This window comes from Monopterus albus, unplaced genomic scaffold (assembly GCF_001952655.1).
Source record: "Monopterus albus unplaced genomic scaffold, M_albus_1.0 scaffold70.1, whole genome shotgun sequence".
In the NCBI taxonomy this organism is placed as follows: Eukaryota; Metazoa; Chordata; class Actinopteri; order Synbranchiformes; family Synbranchidae; genus Monopterus; species Monopterus albus.
Window position 1 is genome coordinate 1,771,950 of NW_018127950.1, and position 18,829 is coordinate 1,790,778.

Here is an 18,829-nt window from a genome sequence, read left to right on the forward strand (position 1 = left end):
AGAAGAGGTGTGGGGGGGGGGGGGGGGGATTTGTGGCGTGCCTCTGTACACTGATTTTGTGTTGAGATTCGGCTCCAATCTAGACTCTAAAATGTCCATTTCAGCTCACACAGCTAGTGTTAATACAAATACCTTATTAACACCCTTGTCAAATCCAACTTTTTTTTAACATTTCCCTTGCTGCCAAATTACAAAGCCCAATTAAAGCATTGCTCCGGTATAACAGGAGAATGGAACATTGATTAATAACACACCAAGTGGGGCACGGGCCTCAGATTAGACAGACTGTAATCAGGTCAGCAGGGCTCAACACAGTGAAAAGTGATACTGAGCACATAGGATTATATGATTACATAGAAATAATCAGATCTCAAATCAGGCATAGCTGACTCTGATTAGGCAAGAAGTGAAGATTAGCTGAGGTATGAAGGTGATTTTTAAGGTTAAGGATTGCTGAGAAGCACTTTTAAGTCCCTAATAAAATTAATCCTGTCTGGATGTCAGTATTCATTGCTCGGGCTTGCTGATGGCATCAGGGAGGGCATGTTGAGTTAACACAGGAGACATTCAAGCCATGCCCAGAAATGCCAGAGGCTTCTGTGTGGTGAAATATTCAGCACGCTAGATTGTTGCTTGGATCGCATTTGAATTTATTGTCCTAAATGTTTGTGAGGTTATCTGTAGACATCATCGAACTCCCTCGAAGCAGAAATACGCCTGATAGAGAGAGCAGAGTTTGAAATTCCGTCAATAGTAACAAACTGTGGCCAGATTTTACCTGGCAGGATGCTGGTTTTTGCCTCATTTAAAAATTGTCCTTTTGGCAGAGGAAGCAGTCTCACTTGGGATGCATTGTAATGATAATGAAGGGAACTGGGGAACAGAGGGTGGTGGGTGACGGATACTGAAAACATGGCTATGGAGTGGGCTTGGTGTCCTTTGTTCCTAACTGCTGTGTTCCAGTCTTTAGAGCTGCAGGAGAAGGACATTTGGAGTTTTTGTGCTCCCATCACCAGTTGTAGTGGGATTTTTCTCACAGAGTCTGGCTATCTGTTGAGTTGTTTTACATGCTGCCTGGTTTATTATGGGGCTCTTCTGCTTTTCTGTACTGGTTTATTTCCAAAGATTAAGCAACACATTTTGGAAAGCCACTGTCCACATTTAGGACTTAATACATGGGTATTCTCTGCTGAGTATCTGCAGGTCTTTAAAAGTATTGAATTTACTTCCCTCAAAAAAAGTTACAACGTTTTTATATGTGGTTGTGGGCTTTGAGACTGTTGCCACAGCAGATTGTACTGCAGGAGGCTGTTTATTTTAATTTACTTTTCAGCAAGCTGTTGGTACCACTAGCTAGAGCAGCTAGGAACAGAAACCTCACTGACTCATAATAGGCCAGTGTTGGGTATAATTAAACCTTGAATTAACTTAAATTGAATTGATTAATAATTGATAAATTCATCTAGCTAATAAATAAATGGAAGCCTTATTGTTCCAACTGGTTTCCCATTGTTTTTTTTTTGTTTGTTTGTTTTGTTTGTTTTATTGATATGAAAAAGATATTAAATTGCATTCTGTGTTAAAAGACTTTAAAACTCTCACATTTATTTTGGTGGACACTGCAGAAAACCTGATGTGTTTGAGAAAAACTGTCTCCATTCCTTATGCCCCCAGTCCCCACTAACCCCACACCTCCTTTCTTACCTGTAGCTGACCTACCTGCCTCCCCCGTGGGGAGAGTGCGAGTCAAAGGTGCTGGAGTCAGGATTTTTCGAGGTCTACAGTGTAACTGCCTGCAGGATTGACTGTGAAACTCGTTACATTGTGGAGAATTGCAACTGCAGGATGGTGCACATGCCTGGTCAACACCCGCCTTCTTACTTCAGCATTAAAAAAAAAAGTTAGACACTTTTGGTGGTTTTTAGCAAGGTTGCATTTTGGCAGGAAAAAAGGTATTGCACTTCTACATTCATCTAACAGTTTACACTTTGCTTGTAGAGTCTTCCAAGAACTTATTTTTAAACACTGCCACTGACTGAATTCTTCTTCTAATATGCTTGATTCAAACTGTTTGTAGGTGATGCTCCGTATTGCACACCTGAGCAGTATAAAGACTGTGCTGAGCCTGCCCTTGGTAAGTCCACATGTACAGTACAGAAAACCTCATCAACATGACGAACACATGTACTATCTACTGGCTAGTCCAGGGGTGTATCGAGACAATTTTGATGGGATGGCCAAGCTGGGGCACAGACTCAGAGAGGGGTGCCACACTTCAAATACATGTGAAAAGTCAATTAAACCATTCGTTCTACAAAATAATAAACCATATATTATTAAGAATCAAATTGTTTATTTTGTGTAGAAATGAGACACACATACTGTAGTGCTTTCTTTAGCTAACTTCTCTCACTCCTTATTTATTCCATGCCAGGGACATCGCTGCTGCACAGTGTTCCCCTCAGTGAGGCAAATCATGCCTCCCCAACAACACAGTCAGACAAATTCATGGAAATACCATGCTGCATGTAAGATTTAAAATAAAAAAGTTTTGACCAATATTAATTATGAAGCACCAAAAATTTTAGTTGTATTTAAGGCAATGATTTATCATTGTTTTTAATTTTTTATTCATTAATACTGACAAGCATCACATTTTGATTCTGGCAGGGGTGACCAATCAGATTTTGGGGGTGGCCAGTGCCCTCCCTACAGCTGTATTACAGATCTACATGTTGGTGGCTATGGACAAACCAAGTGGAGACACAGGAACTGTGTTAAGAGCTGTAACACATGTCTGTGTATTAATAGTGAAGACAATGTTAAGGAAGTGGAAGAAAGATTCTCAGTAATTTTCTCCTTTTTGGTAACACACATTTAGCAAAGCCATTACACTGTACACTCACCACTCTGTACGAGCAAACATAAACAGAGATTGCACAGTGGTAGTCTCCTACTCAGCAGTGAGATGGGGCGAAATAACATAAGTTCCCTGGATGTAACTCCAGCTCTCTAAATATGTGTGTACTCACTGCTGCTCAGAGTAATAAAAGAATGTAAACACAGTGATATAACTCACTGAAATGAAATGCTCAGCTATATATTAGAACAGTTTTGAACCCCTGGTGTTGAAATACAGCTTTAATAATCCTTCACCTATTAGGGGCTGGGTCTTACTGTCCCGTGTTCGCACTCAGATGGATTCTCTTTTTTTTTTTTAAATATATTTATGGGCATTGGTTCCAGGTAGGTTTTTTATGAGTACATTTCTAAACAGTTCAAAATATTGGACTCATATAGACAAAGAAATTTCATCTACTTTATTGGAGGCAGAGCTCTTAAAATGTGGGCAAATAAAACCAAACCTTTCTGCACTGTATGGCTAGATTCCATGATGTGATTGCGAATGAATGTTTTTTGTAATTTGGGTACACACTGATGTTTTAAGGGCTGTGCCCATACATATATTTTCCTACATAGTAAATAGAAAATACAGCCTGCTAGATTCTATGAAGTCACTGTTAGCCATTTCAGTTCTAATATACAATGGCCATGTAATCTGCATTTTGATCACGAAAAGCCCATAGTCAGAGAAAACATACTGTATATAATGAGTCAGTTCAAAAGCATACAAAGAAATGCTTGACCTTTATCAGCCTCAGCTGGTAGCCAGTGGGAGTTACAGCAACATTGATAAAATGTTCTCTGCTCCCACACCACACCAGCCTTTATGCTTAGCCCCCACTTCTCCCACCCTGAGGTAAATTATCTCTGGAAATCCGTCTTGTGCAAATGTGGCCAAGAGCAGCAAAACCTTCAGGCAATCAGCATCAAGGATGCAAACTCCCACACCAAAAGATTGTTCAGTGTATCTCACCAAAGTTACAACCTAGAAGTTACACTGTATGATGCAGGAGGAATGTCGAAGGTGTTGTTAGGTATTCCAGACAGCTCCGTCTCTCTCTCTCGCCTGTAATTGGTTTCATATTTTGAACAGTATGGTTTTCACAATCACAGCAGACACACATATTCTGCTTGGATCACTGAATGCAAATGAATTCTTGTTTTAAACTCAGTACCAATTTGCTCCAGAGAAGTCTTTGCTCGGCAAAAGTTTGATTGGGTTTTTCTCTCTCTGTAACTATGTCGCACACGTTTTGGAGACAGCACTAAAAAATATTTTTAATAGGAGACAGCTGCATCTGTTGTCTGTTAACAAGCTGCTTATCAAGTGCTTTTGAGAAAACAAAGACAGCTTATACTGTAATTACACATCCAGACAGAAAACACAATTATTTGCTATAGTTGTCAAACAATGAACAGTTTTAAATAAATGGTTAAAGCAGTAATCTTTCTGTAAATACCTTTCTATCTGCTATTAACAGCTAGTTATGCATTAAAATTTAGGAAAATATTAAACTTATGAGGAAGAAATGTGTTATGATAATTCTGTCTTTTATATTTAAATGTATGTGTGAGAAAAATGAGTGTAGGAGATGGACAAAGGTGAGTGGCTTAGAGAAAGAAATCAATCATTTGAATGCACGAGGCCTTGCTCCCATGTATCCAATAATCTCTCATTTGAATAAAAACAAGAGACCACTGAGAAGCTATATTGAATTTCTTCTTGCAATTACATGACTGTGGTGCCCCACCAGCCATTAGTGCACCATAGGGGATAGCTGCCTCATGCTCTGTGATCTGCAGGCCTGCCACAGAGTTGTCTCAGTGAGAAATTAGACTGATAACATTAACTTCTCCTTTGCTTTCCGTTGATAGAATAAGGGGTGGGTGTATGAGGAGATTTTAAATCTGAAGAAGATCCAGTGAGAGAAGTTTTTGGTAGTGAGAAAGGATTCTGTAATATCTCGTGAAATTAAATGACGATTATTTAAACTCTAGAACTTCAAAAATTTAGCTAAAGAAAGTGATTTGTGAGTAGCGTGAGTGGCCTCGATGCCGGGGAAGCTTCTGATGGAGCTATATTGAAAAGCCTGTGTCACTTAACATTACCATCACTGTGAAGAGAGTGGATGCTGTGTAGGAGGCTGTGGGCTTAACATAAAATCATTCACGGCATTTTTAAAAATTTTATTTTTTTCTCGGAGTCAAACTGCCAAAGCAGAGCCGTGAATAGAGCTTGTTATTTCTGCATTAGGATTTGTGTTGGTGTTAAGACTGTTTTGCAGGTTGCTGCTTGAGTGTGTGTTTGTTGCATTACATTCTCTCCTCTGTATGTGACATTGACAATGACAGAGACTTTACTGTCATGTGGGCTTTTATTGAATAAACATTTGCGAACTCAAGACGCAGTATGAATAGGGCCATAGGGAAGGCGACAGTGGTACAGTGGGGGAGGCGACAGTGGTGCGGTGGGTAGAGCAGTCGTCTCCTAACCACAAGGTTGAAGATTGAAGGCTCCCCCCATTGCCCTCGATGGTTAGAGCCATCGGTTGAGGTGGCGCCGCAGATGGCTGCCACTGGTTTTGTACAGGAAACAAATTACTTGTGTGTAGCATACTTGACCAATAAAGGTGATTGTCCTTATCCTCATGTGTGCAATCATGTGTGTTAGTTTTATGCATGTACTCTATATGTACAGAGGTAGGGTACAGTATGTGTGACCTCTCTTTCTTTTCTGTCAGTAAACAGAGGTCACACATCTCAGAAAATAGATGTCAGTCATCTCTTAGAAGGTATACTACCCTCCTGCTCTCAACACAAATCTACACAAGCTTCAGGCCTGTATCTTTGAGAGCAATTACTGTTTATCAACAGTGAAAATGCACTGACACGCAGCTGCATGTAGTTAATTAGAGTAATTATTGGAGCTGTGGTGTGTTGAATCATGACCACAATTTAACATAATGTTATTTTATTCCATGTTTTTTTTTTTTTGTGACTGTATACTCTTAGTTCGAATGTGGCTCCAGCCTGCAACAGCACATCCACAACATCAGTGTGTTTGTTCTTGCAGGTGATTTTCTCATAAGGTATACGATGCACATGACTCTCCCTCTGGCCTATTTTATAGCGCTTTATTATTACTCCAGTTTAGTCTGTGCTGCAGTTCTTCAAATAAAAGGCTTTTGTTTGCCAGTTAGATATGACTTGTCTCAGGGGTAAAGGCCATAGTCAAACTACTACATTGTCAGGTGAATATTCATCACCACAGCAGGTGCTTCACACTCAAATCAATGGCAAAATACTTAGGAATCAGATTGCAGACAGAATAGTGTGTTTGTGCCTTTGTGAGACTCAAAGAAATATTGTACAGTAGTTATGAACCAGTTTGGCTAGTTTAATGCTTTTAAACTGAATGTCTCAGAATGTCCAGGGACCATGCAAGGTCAAGTCTCAATGTATCTAAAAGGGCATTTCTTCATTGTCTTCATCATCTTCAAACCATCCTCATTCCAACTCCTTGTACCATTTTCCCTCCCACTGTTATGCTTTTCCCCTCACCATGACCACACGTGAAGCTAAGCTGTCAGCTGTGGAGAGTAGTAACTGCATGTGCCGGACATCGTGCAACATGACCCGTTACAACAAAGAGCTATCCATGGTCAAAATCCCCAGCAAGACCTCAGCCCGCTACCTGCAGAAAAAGTTCAACAAGACGGAGAAGTACATCACGTAAGTAGCCTGTTATTTTTTTCCTTGTGCTTTGTATGTTTGCTGACTGTGGTGCTTGCCAAGTGAGTGCCAGCTGCGGGATTCATTAGGACAAATGCCCTGTTTTGCCTTTTGCAGAGACAACATCTTGGTGTTGGACGTGTTCTTTGAAGCTTTGAACTATGAAACCATCGAGCAGAAGAAAGCCTACGAGGTGGCAGGCTTGCTTGGTAGGTTTTACTCATTGTTAATGTTAATTTTCCAAACCTGGATCCAGTCTAGAGTATGTTAGTCACAGCCATGCTACTTGTGTAATAATGTGCTCACTCATGGGACTGACTTAGAGTAGATGATACAAAGATGCCTGATGTGATGGTTGACAAACTTACTTATGATGCAATTACACTGTGAAACAAGCCATCAACAAAATGTCTGCACTGATCAAATTGTATGATCCAGATCTGTGGAGCAGCATCAGTAAATGAAAAAAGCAGCAATTTGCTTGTTTTCAGTTTTTGTTTGATGGCTCTGCTGCTGTCACTTGTTTTAACATTGACCAGTTCATTAAAACATGCAGTGCTGTTTAAATATTCAAAGACTGAGGCAAATGTAAACCCAGTAAATTGCCAGTTAAACATTGCCGATTCATGGGATCTAGAACCCAGGTGACTGACATTGTATTTGGTAAATAACCAATAATAACCAAATGAGGTGTAAAATTTCCTGACCTGACCCTACAAAGTATTGAATTCAAGTCATTTATGTGTCATCTTGTTGTGAAAAGGGACTGAGATTGCATCAACAAAAACAGTCCTCAAAAATCATGGTGAAAGTTCTGCACATGGCATTAAAAACACATTTACAGACTGAATACAGTCCCCAGGTTTATACCTGCACTGAACTCTGAAGGTGCATTTTAATTAGCGCTGATTAAAATCGATTAAAATAATTCATCTCAATTAATCGCACGATTGTCCAAAGTTTATTAATTAATTGCAAATTAATTGTCCTTTTAAAAAACTATTCTAGCTTTTAAATGTACCTTTAAGGGACACAGAAGAAACTGTGATTACTGAGAGAAGTCCAGTAGTCTCCGTTGAGCACAACTGTGTTCATCTGTCCCAGTACCTCCTCCACTTTAGCTTTGTCATGTTCATACATGTTGTGTATCTTCATTACAGTGGAGGCTCTTGAAGGCAATTCATATGTGCAGTCTTTGGATGTTATTTCAGGCAGACCCTCGTCCTCCAAGATGTTGATTGGCCTGCAAGCTGTAGCCACCCATTAAGCTGTCGCTGTTGAAAATTTGCTGCTTGTAGAGTTGTCCATTGAAAACTATCCAGCGTGGTCTGTCTTTGGCGATGGGGAGGAGGGCTCTCTGCATCAGCTGTATGCTTGGTCAGCAAGTGGTATTTGAAACTTGATGTACTCCGGTGGTAACACAGTTTACATTGACAGTAAATGCAAACAACTTTGGTCTTGAGAGAACCATCTGGCACAGCCTTGAAAATGAACTTGACATTCAAAAGACCCTTTTCTTTATCCATTTCTGCTCATTTCTGCTGCTGCTTCACTTCCTGATTTCCCAAACTATGGGGCGGGCCAAGAGTCATAATCACTGCGTTAATCGCTGGTCAAAAAAAAATTGGATTAACTCATTATTATCACGTTAATTTTGACAGCTGTAGTTGTAAAGATCCTACCAGGCAGAAGGAATCTAGTGTTTTTCATGGTCATGGTTTAATGGTCTGTACAAATAAGCCTGATTTTGCTGTTCCATTTCTCTATATGTGCCTGTGCATGTGACCTTCTACAGGTGATATTGGAGGTCAGATGGGTCTGTTCATTGGAGCCAGCATCCTCACCATCCTGGAGCTGTTTGACTATGTTTATGAGGTTAATCTCAAGTTGCAGTTTTCACATTTTTACTCTCATTAAACCCATTGAAATAATTCATTACTCCCGTACATCCTACTCCTCCAGAGCCTTTAGCAGTTTATGTCAATGTAATAAACTTTAATAGCCCTTGTTTTCTTTTTTACAGGGAAGAGTTAGAGCATTGACCATGAAAGCCAAAAACAGGAACAATACCACAAATTTTAAAAAATAAATTAATAAATAAAAGGCAAATATACAGCTGGATTGACTTTAGATCTGACTGGGATGATGGGCTGATGGTACTTTCCATTACCTTTATTGTAGCCCACTGTGTGCCCCTCTTTAGAGCTTCTCCTGCTGCTTTCAGCTACAATGGACTCTGACAAGTACATAATAGTCTTCACGTCTCCCAGGGCTTTAGAAATATGTTTTTGAACCATTTTGTGGTCATAATTGAGTAATGGGAAAAAGAAATCCACATGTTGCCAACACAAGCAGTTTTAAAGCAATTTTTAACAGCTAGCATGCTAAAACAATTGTAATGGTGTAGATTCTTGCCATATTTGCCACCTTATTACTTTACAAAGTCAAATGCTTCTGTGCAGTGAGTAATTACAGCAAGAGGCCATGTAGATATTCTAAAAATGCAGAGAGAAGTCTTTCTGACTTATTTCCCCTTATCTGCAGGTGGTGAAAGACAGACTACTGGATTTACTGAACAGAGAGGAGGAGGAGGAGAGTCATGGAGAGGATGTGGTAAGAGTGGCCTTCAACCCTTCATTTGTCAATCTTCTTCACAGAGTGTTCTATGTAAGTGGAGCGTGTAGATTTAGTGTAATTTCACTCACTCTGTTCATACATAGCAAACCCTGCCCTAACCCTGCATGTGGAAGGAGCACCTTAGCAAATCTGAGACTGCGTTCAGACCGATAATAGCATGCCAGTTTGGCACAAAATGCCAAACTGGCATGCTCTTTGGCAGCTCTTTAAAGGAGCTCTCGGAGAATCTGAGCAGCAAAGTTTGTGTTGGAAGAACTAATTCTCTTTTACCAATCACATACAGTATCTACATGGGCATCAAATCTTAGTTACATCAGCAATTAGCTGTAGTATAAGGAGGAGGTTGGAGTAGTGGAGGCAGCTACAGCAGTAAACTGCAGAATAAAGAGTGAAAAGAGTCAGGTTGTAATGTTCACTGTGAACTGTATGAGTGTTACAGGACATTACTGGTCAGCTGGTGGCCGAACAGCGTCAAAGGAATGAGCCACTACTGATGAAGAATGAACGAAACTGCTGCCAGTTAGCTAATGCAAGGAGCAACTTCAGTTCTCTGCCTGAATTAAACAGCATTTCACTTAACTTTACTATGCAGTTAAAATTTTTGCAAAGCTCCATGATCGCATTGCCATTTAAACACACATCAGTACACAGTCTAAGTTCAGGCCAATATTTGTAGTGTTTATAAGTTCAGCCATTATTTATTGTAGGACTCTGGTTCTTGTTACCATTGCTAACTCTGAGAGACGAGACAGTCCAAGTAACTTCAAAACAGTGCTGATTTATTCAAAGGATCACAGGTAAAATTAACATTACACGCTCAGGTATCTTGCACCATCAAACTGCTCGCAGGTAGATGTAAGATGAAAGACCCTGAACCCACCAGGCCTATACATTATATCCCCTCGGTTGGGCTAGCCCCATACTACACAGAAACGTCAACCGAGACGTCTCTGTTGCCAGCTTTGCAGCTGGTCATAGCAGTAGTCAAAACATGAAGCAAATCAATGTGCGTGTGTGTGTCTGCTGATTAAGTGGTGTGTAGCTAAAAACATTCTCACGACCTCTAGTAACATGTCGTGACTTAAACATAAGAACATATTATGGCTAAGGCTACAGTTATACACGTCATAATAATAATATTAAACACCCTGTCTGCTGACAGTCATCAACTTTTCTCTCTAGTTATCCTTGACCAGATGTACTCTGCAGAAACTCATAAGCATTTAACAGTCTAACTAGACATCCTATCTCCACTAAACATTTCTAATACACAAAGTATCTATCCAATTTCTATCTGACTAAAAATATCTAACACTATCTAACCAAGAGTTAGTAGTGTGTGTCTCCTAGTGAACATTAACCACTCTGCTACCATCCCCAGCTTTAATAAAACTCATGTTTTTAAAGCTGTTATTAACTAATATTTAGCTCTCTTGCTAATGCCAATTATCTTTGTTTATATCTTTTAGTGTATTTGTTCTGTTTTCAGTTTATGTCCCCATATAGAAACACCTGTTTTACAAGATGCCCCACTGTATTTTGCTTTGACTTGGCACCAAGGCTCTTTCAAACTTCTTTTTCCCCAGAGTTCCTGTGACCCTGTGGCAAACCATTCGGAGTCCATCAGCCACACTGTGACAGTCCCTCTGCAAACAACTTTGGGCACCCTGGAGGAGATTGCTTGCTGAGGGCCTCTCCCCTTCCCCTCAAAGCCATACACATCCAGCCTCCACTGGGTGGCGCTACATCTTCTGTTTTGGCGCCTGCAGGACCTTTAACAGGGGAGGGGAGAAGACAAGGACAAGAACAGGGCTTGGCCTAAGGACAGTGCTGTGCTCTGTCACACCGCCCTGTCTGAGGCACTAATGAGGATTAAGGAGCTGTCAGCCGGACCTATCAGCCCTCTCTGTCACCCTGCACTGTACTGTTGTAGGAGGGCGACTTCCGCTGTGCCAGACCTGCAGTCATGCACACAGAAAATCAGAGACTAGGTGGTGTAACTACCCATGAAGGGGGCTTATACCCGTGCAGCATATCTATGTAACAAACACATTCATATGTCACTCACTGCCAAATGAACTGTACAAAATTGGTTTTGAACTGTCCAAACTGCATGTGTCAATCTATCTTGCTCTCTTTGCTGATGCATACGCTGGACTGCAGTGTTGCTTTAGTGTACATGTGTGCCATTTGTCCGTATCTGCAGGACAGGCCTGTGACAAGCGCCCAAGCGAGACATTTGAGCTTTGAATGTACAGATTGAACATATGGTTGTTTAAAATCATAGTTCAGATGTGACCAATCCATCTTTGAAAATATTCCAGTGAGTGATTTATCATTTCTTAGTTAATTATCTTGAAGTTTGATGGGCTGGTGGTGATTTGTGATGCGTGTTACTGAGGGAAAAAAAAACCTGAACACTTTGTTTACTGAAAACAGTGAAACCTGAATATTTTACAGCCAACACTGTGCATATTTTTCTCACCATTTAGTTTTAGTTTAAGCAGTTTTGTAGAAGGCATGTTTGCTAGGTTGCTCCTGGGATGGTGAGCTGTTCTCTAAATAAAGAGATGTTATACTGTTAAATTTATGTGAATAAATGACTGGCTTTTGGTCGCTGCACCTCACCACAGCACCTACTATAGCTAAGTAAGGCAGAATCTGAATTTATTTGCCTGCCAGACAAACTAAGTACAAAGCGCTGCAGCAAGCGAATACGCCTGGGGTGTTGTTAAACAATGATTTCATTAGGAGAATGTCAGGGTAATACTTTGGACAGCTATTACCATTTTATAGAGGGTGGCATCGTCCCATGCCATCCCCTACCCCCACACACAAATCCCCAACCTTGACAATTTTAAACAACTTTTATAATTATAAAATGATCAGAAATGCACCAGGGATCAGCCAGGAAACATTTGGGTTTTTTTATTATACAAGATCTGCTGTGTTATGGTGTTCTTTTATTTTATTAAATTGTTTTCCCACTATTGTAAGAAGAGGAACTGCGCCGAAGCAGCTCTAATTAAAAAGAAGATAAACTTTAGCAAAACTTCTTGTCCAGAATGACTGCATATCAGTCACATTTTTACATAATGTTGCTTACTCTGCAGATCTTAGTAGGTGAGAAGGTTATGTAACAGGCAGCAGCATCTTGGGGCAGTTGAATGTCAGGCAAAATAATGAAGGACACACTTCTGCTATGAGCACCAGCCATCCTTTTCCATACAGGTTTAGCTGAAACAACGGTTTCATATATATGGCTTTACACCAAAAGCTTGTTTGACACCATTTGGATGATTTTGTGTATCTGAGCTTTCTATTACTAGTCCATAATCATTCTAGCATGGTCTCTGTCATCATGGTAATGTACATTGCAGGTAGGAATGAATTGAAGTGCTTTATGGGACTGTTTGAATTATGATTTCCCATCTGTGGCTCAACCTGCTGTCTCTGTGTACTTTTTCATGTTGTGGCTTCAGACAAACACAGTCCTTAGCCAACCTGCAGAGATGTGAGACAAGTGTGTCTCGCTTCTCTAGGTGGCAGCAGCACTGGCTGTTTCTCTCTCTACTTTGGCTTCAATTGTTATCACAGGATGGCATTTTCTCATTTTGTGATGCAACAATCGTTGTGTGTTTTTAATGTGAAACTATTAAATGAAAAAGTTGTTTTGCAGTGGTGGCGTCCTGTTGTGGCAAGGCTAGGTAACACAAGTAGCACCATTTAACAAGAAAATTACTCACAAAACATGGCATAAAAGGACACAGCAATGCAATAAAATAGAAAGAAATCCTGTTCTGAACTAATGTCAGTGACACTACTAATGCATCCTGTTTTGTTTTTTTTAACCATGTTTTACCATCTTAGTTTAGTGTGTTAGTATGCTAACTTTAGCTAATTTGCACTAAAAACAGACAGTTTATTTTGAGGGGAACAAGAATGAGTCTGGACCAAAGTGGTGGATCGACAGACTAACACTGTCATTCCTACAGGCATGTAGCTAGTGTTGATAAATAGACAAATAAATAGGGTTTGAAATGAATCCAACAGAAGAAAAAACTACGGTGCAATGTGATACAAAAATAACAATTTAATCAAACATAGCAGCAAACTGAGAAGTTAAGACCTCACTTTGCAAGAGCAGACCACATTTTTTGGGGATTGTTTCAAATATCTCGTGCATAAACAATGAATGCCTTTCCGTGTTTTCATTTAGCTGAGAGGTTTGGAAGCTGCAAATGGCTGAGTTGCATTTTAGAAAAATCTGTGAAGACACAGTTACTGTTAGTCAAGCTTGCAGGCAGGTCTTACTGAGACATAATTATTTTAAGATCAGAATGAAAATCAGCTTTATTGGCCAAGTGTGTTGAACAAATGAGAAATCTGACTCTGGTCCAGTGATGATGGTAGGTTGACTTTGCAGTTGTCTTAATGTGGATGTTAAAGAAAAACAATTAGCCGCTTTGGTACAACACACATTGTTTAGACACTGAGAAACATTAGAATTCATTAGTTTGATGTTTCTGGCCTGCAGGCAAATGTCCACAAGTCCAATATTTACTCCCTTTTTTAACTGTTTTTGGTCTCTACTAAATCCTGAGGGAAATATCTGAGTCCTTCAATTAACTTACTTTGTGTCTCTGAATCTAGGTGTTTTTATGCTTCCGTACTATTGTTGTAGGAATTATGTTTTCAGGGTTGTCCGTCCATCTGTATGTCCAATTCTCACAAAGGCAATATCTCTGGAATGCCTTGAAGGTATTTCGTCAAATTTGGCACAAATATCAAGGATGAACTGATTAGATTTTGGTGCTCAAAGATCACTGCATCCCCACCTCTGTCCCATTCCCATGAATGTAGCTGAAAACAACACCATCATACTAATGAGAGTTAACCAAACAGTAAAATGATAGTTTTTTTTTTATTGCAGCTACTTTAGAATTTAGACTCATGACTACACCAAGATTGCTGGTTTGGTTTGTAGTCCTTAACATAACAAATTTAACTTCAGCATTGACTGATGTGAATCTTACCAGTGATGAGATATTTTGTTGTTTTTTTTTTTTTATAATACAGTATGGTAGTGGTAGCATGTTGATTCACTAAGGCTAGGTACTTGCAAAAGTTCTTGGAAGGTTTGGTCAACTGTCCAACTGTTTGGACAGCAGTAACTACTGCTCAGGTATGTTCTTAACTCTGATAAGTTGAAGTTGGAAAGAATACAAAGGATGAGTCAGCACAAAGCACCTGGCGAAACCTGCAGAAAGAACTAGCAAATAGGAAGCCATGGTGGATCAAATGTAAAGCAGCTTGTTAAAGTGCAGTTTCCCTCTGACATCTCGTCTACATGTTGATAAATCAGCTGACGTGTTCTCCTACTCAGCCTCAACTGATTCCAGCAGCTTGGACAATAGAGGAGTCATTCTGCAGCAGTGGTAGAATTCACTTGACACCCAATTTATCTTGCTGGTCAGGTTTCATTAAGTATTGCTACTTTAAAGAAAATCCAGCAGTGCTAGCAGTGAAAACATCTGAAACATCTGCCCCCCCCCCACCTCCGTTTACACTACCAGATACTAATGAGCCATAGACCGAGTACTTCCCTAAACCATCACCAAGCATAACCACACAGTTTGACGTGGTCTGTCCTACTTTGCTTTTCCACTCTGTTCCATGTACAACCCTGATTAACGCAGATCCATGCATTAATCAGCTCAATACGTTTCGGAACTGTCCTCTAGTGGAAAAACCCCCATCTGTGTCAACACATTTGTTTCATGAATTCAGTCTAATAACGCTTTTCCCTCCACCTCAGACATGCACACATCATATTCTTATGAATGAACAAATGCCATTAAGGAAAGAGGTGACGTTCAATCTGAGGACTGCCTTAAAAGTAAAAACAAGAAAGATTGAAGTATATAATGAATGTACTGTGGACTGAGGGAGGGTTATCCAGTTCCAGTTTAGTTTATCTCCAAAGCATAGGAGCAGTTACATTGTTCGAATTAACTATTGTGTAAAATACCTCTGGTTGTGGTTTTCTTGCATTAATATTCTACACATTGCCAGAGACTCTTATCTGAGAGCTGCTGCAGGCTGGATTCAGCCTCAGTTCAGTCTCAGTTTAGCAAATATTTAGGCATCGTAAATTGCCTGCAGGTCAGCCATAGTGCATCAACAACTGACTATAAATGCACAAATTGCCTTGGTAGAGCAGGTACTCACACACAGTGGAGGTTGCACAAGTACTGAAAAGAGCACTATAGAAACAATAAGATCAAATACTTCAGTGCATTTAAGTGTTTCCTGAATCAGGTTTGTATGCTAAAACAAGAATAGACAAACACTGTGCTCAGCAAAAGTGAGCTGAGGTACAACTAATGTAGAGTCCAGGAAATAAGAGTTTGCACTCCCGAATCTATTCGAATGCTCTTTTAATGCTTATTTTTTATTTTTTCAGATAATCCGTGAAACACAGGTTAGCAAAATGTACAGATGTTTTGGCTCATCTCGGCATTTAGCACTTGTGTGTTTAACCTTTTATTTCATTGTCAGGGTTGCATCAGAATATGACTGTGTAGATTCAGTAGCACAAAACAATCTCCTCATCTGGGCATCTTTAGAAATGCTGTAACTGCACTTTTGCCAATAAAATGATGTTATCTGTGAGTTAAAGTTTTGTTAAAAACTTCAATGTGTGCTTCTAAGAGTTTTTTTTTAAGAGATTAAAAACATCACCTCATACAGGGTGACCTTCTAATGCAGAGAGAAAGGTTCCTCTTGTCCTTCTACTCTTTCACAAGTCACTGTGTGGGTTTGAATTGAAGAGATAGTGAATTGATAATGAATTGAGAGACAGTGTGCAGCAAGTTAAAAACTAAATACTTAAGGTATAACCAATGTGCACGTTTACTGCTTATCATAGCAACAAAAATATACAATGATATTTCTGTATGCTAAGGCAAAAACAACCATGTTAGGGAAGTGTCCAGGTTTGCAAGTTCTTCCAAACTGCTGTACACAAACTACTGGCAGTGTTCGTGGGTGGGAAACCAGCCAGGGATCATATCCTGGTCGCTTCAGTGGAAGTTGTCGGGAGGAGGATCTAAGTGAGACAGTTCAGAACAAATGATGTTTTTGCAAGAATACAGGAAAGCTGAGAAAATGTTTCTGGGTTCAGCTTGTAGAGATTCACAAATCTACACTGTGAGCCAAACAGTGAATTGCTGAGCAGGGAAAAGTATCTGGCAGCATCACTGATAGGAAAACATGACTGTGTGTGTTTGTATCGACTATTTCCTTCATAATTTAGTTGTCATTCCTAATGTGTAGTATAGTCCCTGTTTCTCTCAACCACTACCATTTACCTCCATTGATACGCATGATGTCACATACTTTATATCAAAGAAGTTACACCAGCAGCAAACCTTAAAAATGGAAACATCCATATACATTGGAATGTCTGTGAACATGTATTTGATATTAGTTTAATAAAATGTAAGACATTAAGACATAATAATGTAAAAAATAAGCTATATTAATACACAATTAATCTGTTTTTTTTTTCTTGATTAACTGTTTCTTTGGTCCATAACATGTCAGGCATTTTTTTCATAAATTCTCAGAGGCTAGGATGACATAGCAATACTGTATGTCTTGTTTTGTCCCACCATGAGTTTGAAGCCCAAAGATATGTGGTCTAATTTAAGAAGCTAATACCTGTGAATCTTTGCTGTTTTTGCATAAAAAAAATTACTTAAATGATTATAGATTACATTACCAGGATAGTTGCTGAATAATTTTGTCTCATCAGTTAGTTTCATTTCTTGGGCAAAATCTTTATTTATCTATTGACACTATAATGCTCTTTCATGAGGTCATTTTTATTACATTAATCATTATGTGCTCAGCTAAGGAGGCTGTCTGTTGAGATCATTCTTTGTTTGTTAACAGGTTAGCTCAAAAGCAGCTTAATGGATTTAAATGACATTAGCTGGAAAGTTTAGCCACAGGCTAAGGCAGACCTTTTGAGCAGATTTCACGGTGAGGTGAAGCGGCACCTGCTGCCTGCTTCCCTTGGTTCAAAGTGCACACGTCAGTATGGGTCCTGTTAGTTTCTGCTTGAACAGATTTTTCTACATATTAATATTTCTGTAAAATATTTGGACTGCCCAAAACCATATTTTTTATTTTTGATATTCTATGCTGTTTCGGATGCCTGGTTTGTAAATTCCTATGTGCATGCAACAATTTATCAACTAACATAACTGACTGTGCAACTGCTAACAAACTTAGATGACAAATGCTCATGATGAACCACAAGCCACCCTGAGAGATCTAATCTTTCTTTTTATCTACAGGTGGGAACATGATAAAACATTTAATGGCTGTGGCTGATTTTGACTCACTTCAAATTTTAAAGAGTTTGTCCTTGCACAAAACACTTTTTAAACACAAACAGGATTTACTGTAGAGATTTCTCCAACATAGGCAAAGATGTCATCAAGGTGATGGAGAGAAGGACCAAATACAGTAATGGTATTATTTTAAAAATTTTCAATGTGAACCAGTCCTTAGCTCTTAGCTCTAATATGGTGCCTAAAAACTTTAAAACAAGTGTTACAGTTTAACGGATAGTTTTAGTTTAGAGCTTGTGTTTAGGCATGTCGTTGTTTAATTCGTTACGCATAGTTATGATAGTCTGGACCTCTTCAAGCATGTTTCTACTTTAGTGTTAATACAGTTGAGAACTAAATGGAGCTGAAGCAGGCAACATAGAAACACTGGGTTTCATTCTCCACTCCTCACCCCAACCTGATTTCTGGAAACTTTCTCCTCAGTCCAGGACAATGCATTTAACCTTGAGATCTATTATTAATGTCAGTGCAAAACTGATCTCAGAAGACATATTGGGAACATAATTGCATAAACATAATTTTCAAATCAAAACAGACACCAGATTTAGAAAGCAGCTGTTTTGAATATCATCTGAAGAGTCTATTTGCTAAATTTAATTAGAAAATTGTTTACATTTATTTTGTTCTTCTGCACATTAGAATAAATGGTGCAAAAACGTTCTCAGGCCCATAGAGTGTGGTAGGTATGATGATATATAGGCCAACCTGGAAGTTTGCATCACCCTGGTTCCCCTGACAAAAAGCCATGACTTCAATGTCACCGCCATGACTTCCAACTTGGAAAATGATTTAGTGGACTTAGCTCTTCTACAAAATCCTTTCCTCTTAGCATGACATGATCTAGCTAGTGATCATGGCTGTCAGTTAGAATAGTGTGCAAGTTTAGAAATAATGAGGCTGTAAAGGTGGTTTAGTGAGTAGTCTCTGTGTTCAGCATGATGATATGTTATATCCCAGACAATATCTGTAGTTTCATTTAGCCACTGGATAGCAACCGCCTTTCTTCCATCCATCCATTTTCCTCTGCTTATCTGGAACCAGGTCGCGGGGGCTAAGCAAAGATGCCCAGACTTCCCTCTCTCCAGACACTTCCTCCAGCTCCTCCGGGGGAATGCTGAGGCGTTCCCAGGCCA

At 39.5% G+C, this 18,829-nt stretch overlaps 1 protein-coding gene across 4 annotated transcripts in view; it reads left to right on the forward strand.

Annotated features, from left to right (window-relative positions):
- Positions 1-11,859, forward strand: part of asic2 (acid-sensing (proton-gated) ion channel 2) — a 360,784-nt gene extending 348,925 nt beyond the window's left edge. For all 4 annotated transcript variants that reach the window (XM_020605428.1, XM_020605427.1, XM_020605429.1 and 1 more), the window contains 7 exons: positions 1,711-1,861; positions 2,078-2,134; positions 6,483-6,636; positions 6,754-6,845; positions 8,432-8,511; positions 9,181-9,249; positions 10,860-11,859. In XM_020605428.1, coding sequence (XP_020461084.1) covers positions 1,711-1,861; positions 2,078-2,134; positions 6,483-6,636; positions 6,754-6,845; positions 8,432-8,511; positions 9,181-9,249; positions 10,860-10,961 — 705 coding nt within the window. In that variant the 3' untranslated portion in view covers positions 10,962-11,859. The remainder of the gene's footprint in view (positions 1-1,710; positions 1,862-2,077; positions 2,135-6,482; positions 6,637-6,753; positions 6,846-8,431; positions 8,512-9,180; positions 9,250-10,859) is intronic.
- The last annotated feature ends 6,970 nt before the right edge of the window (positions 11,860-18,829 follow it).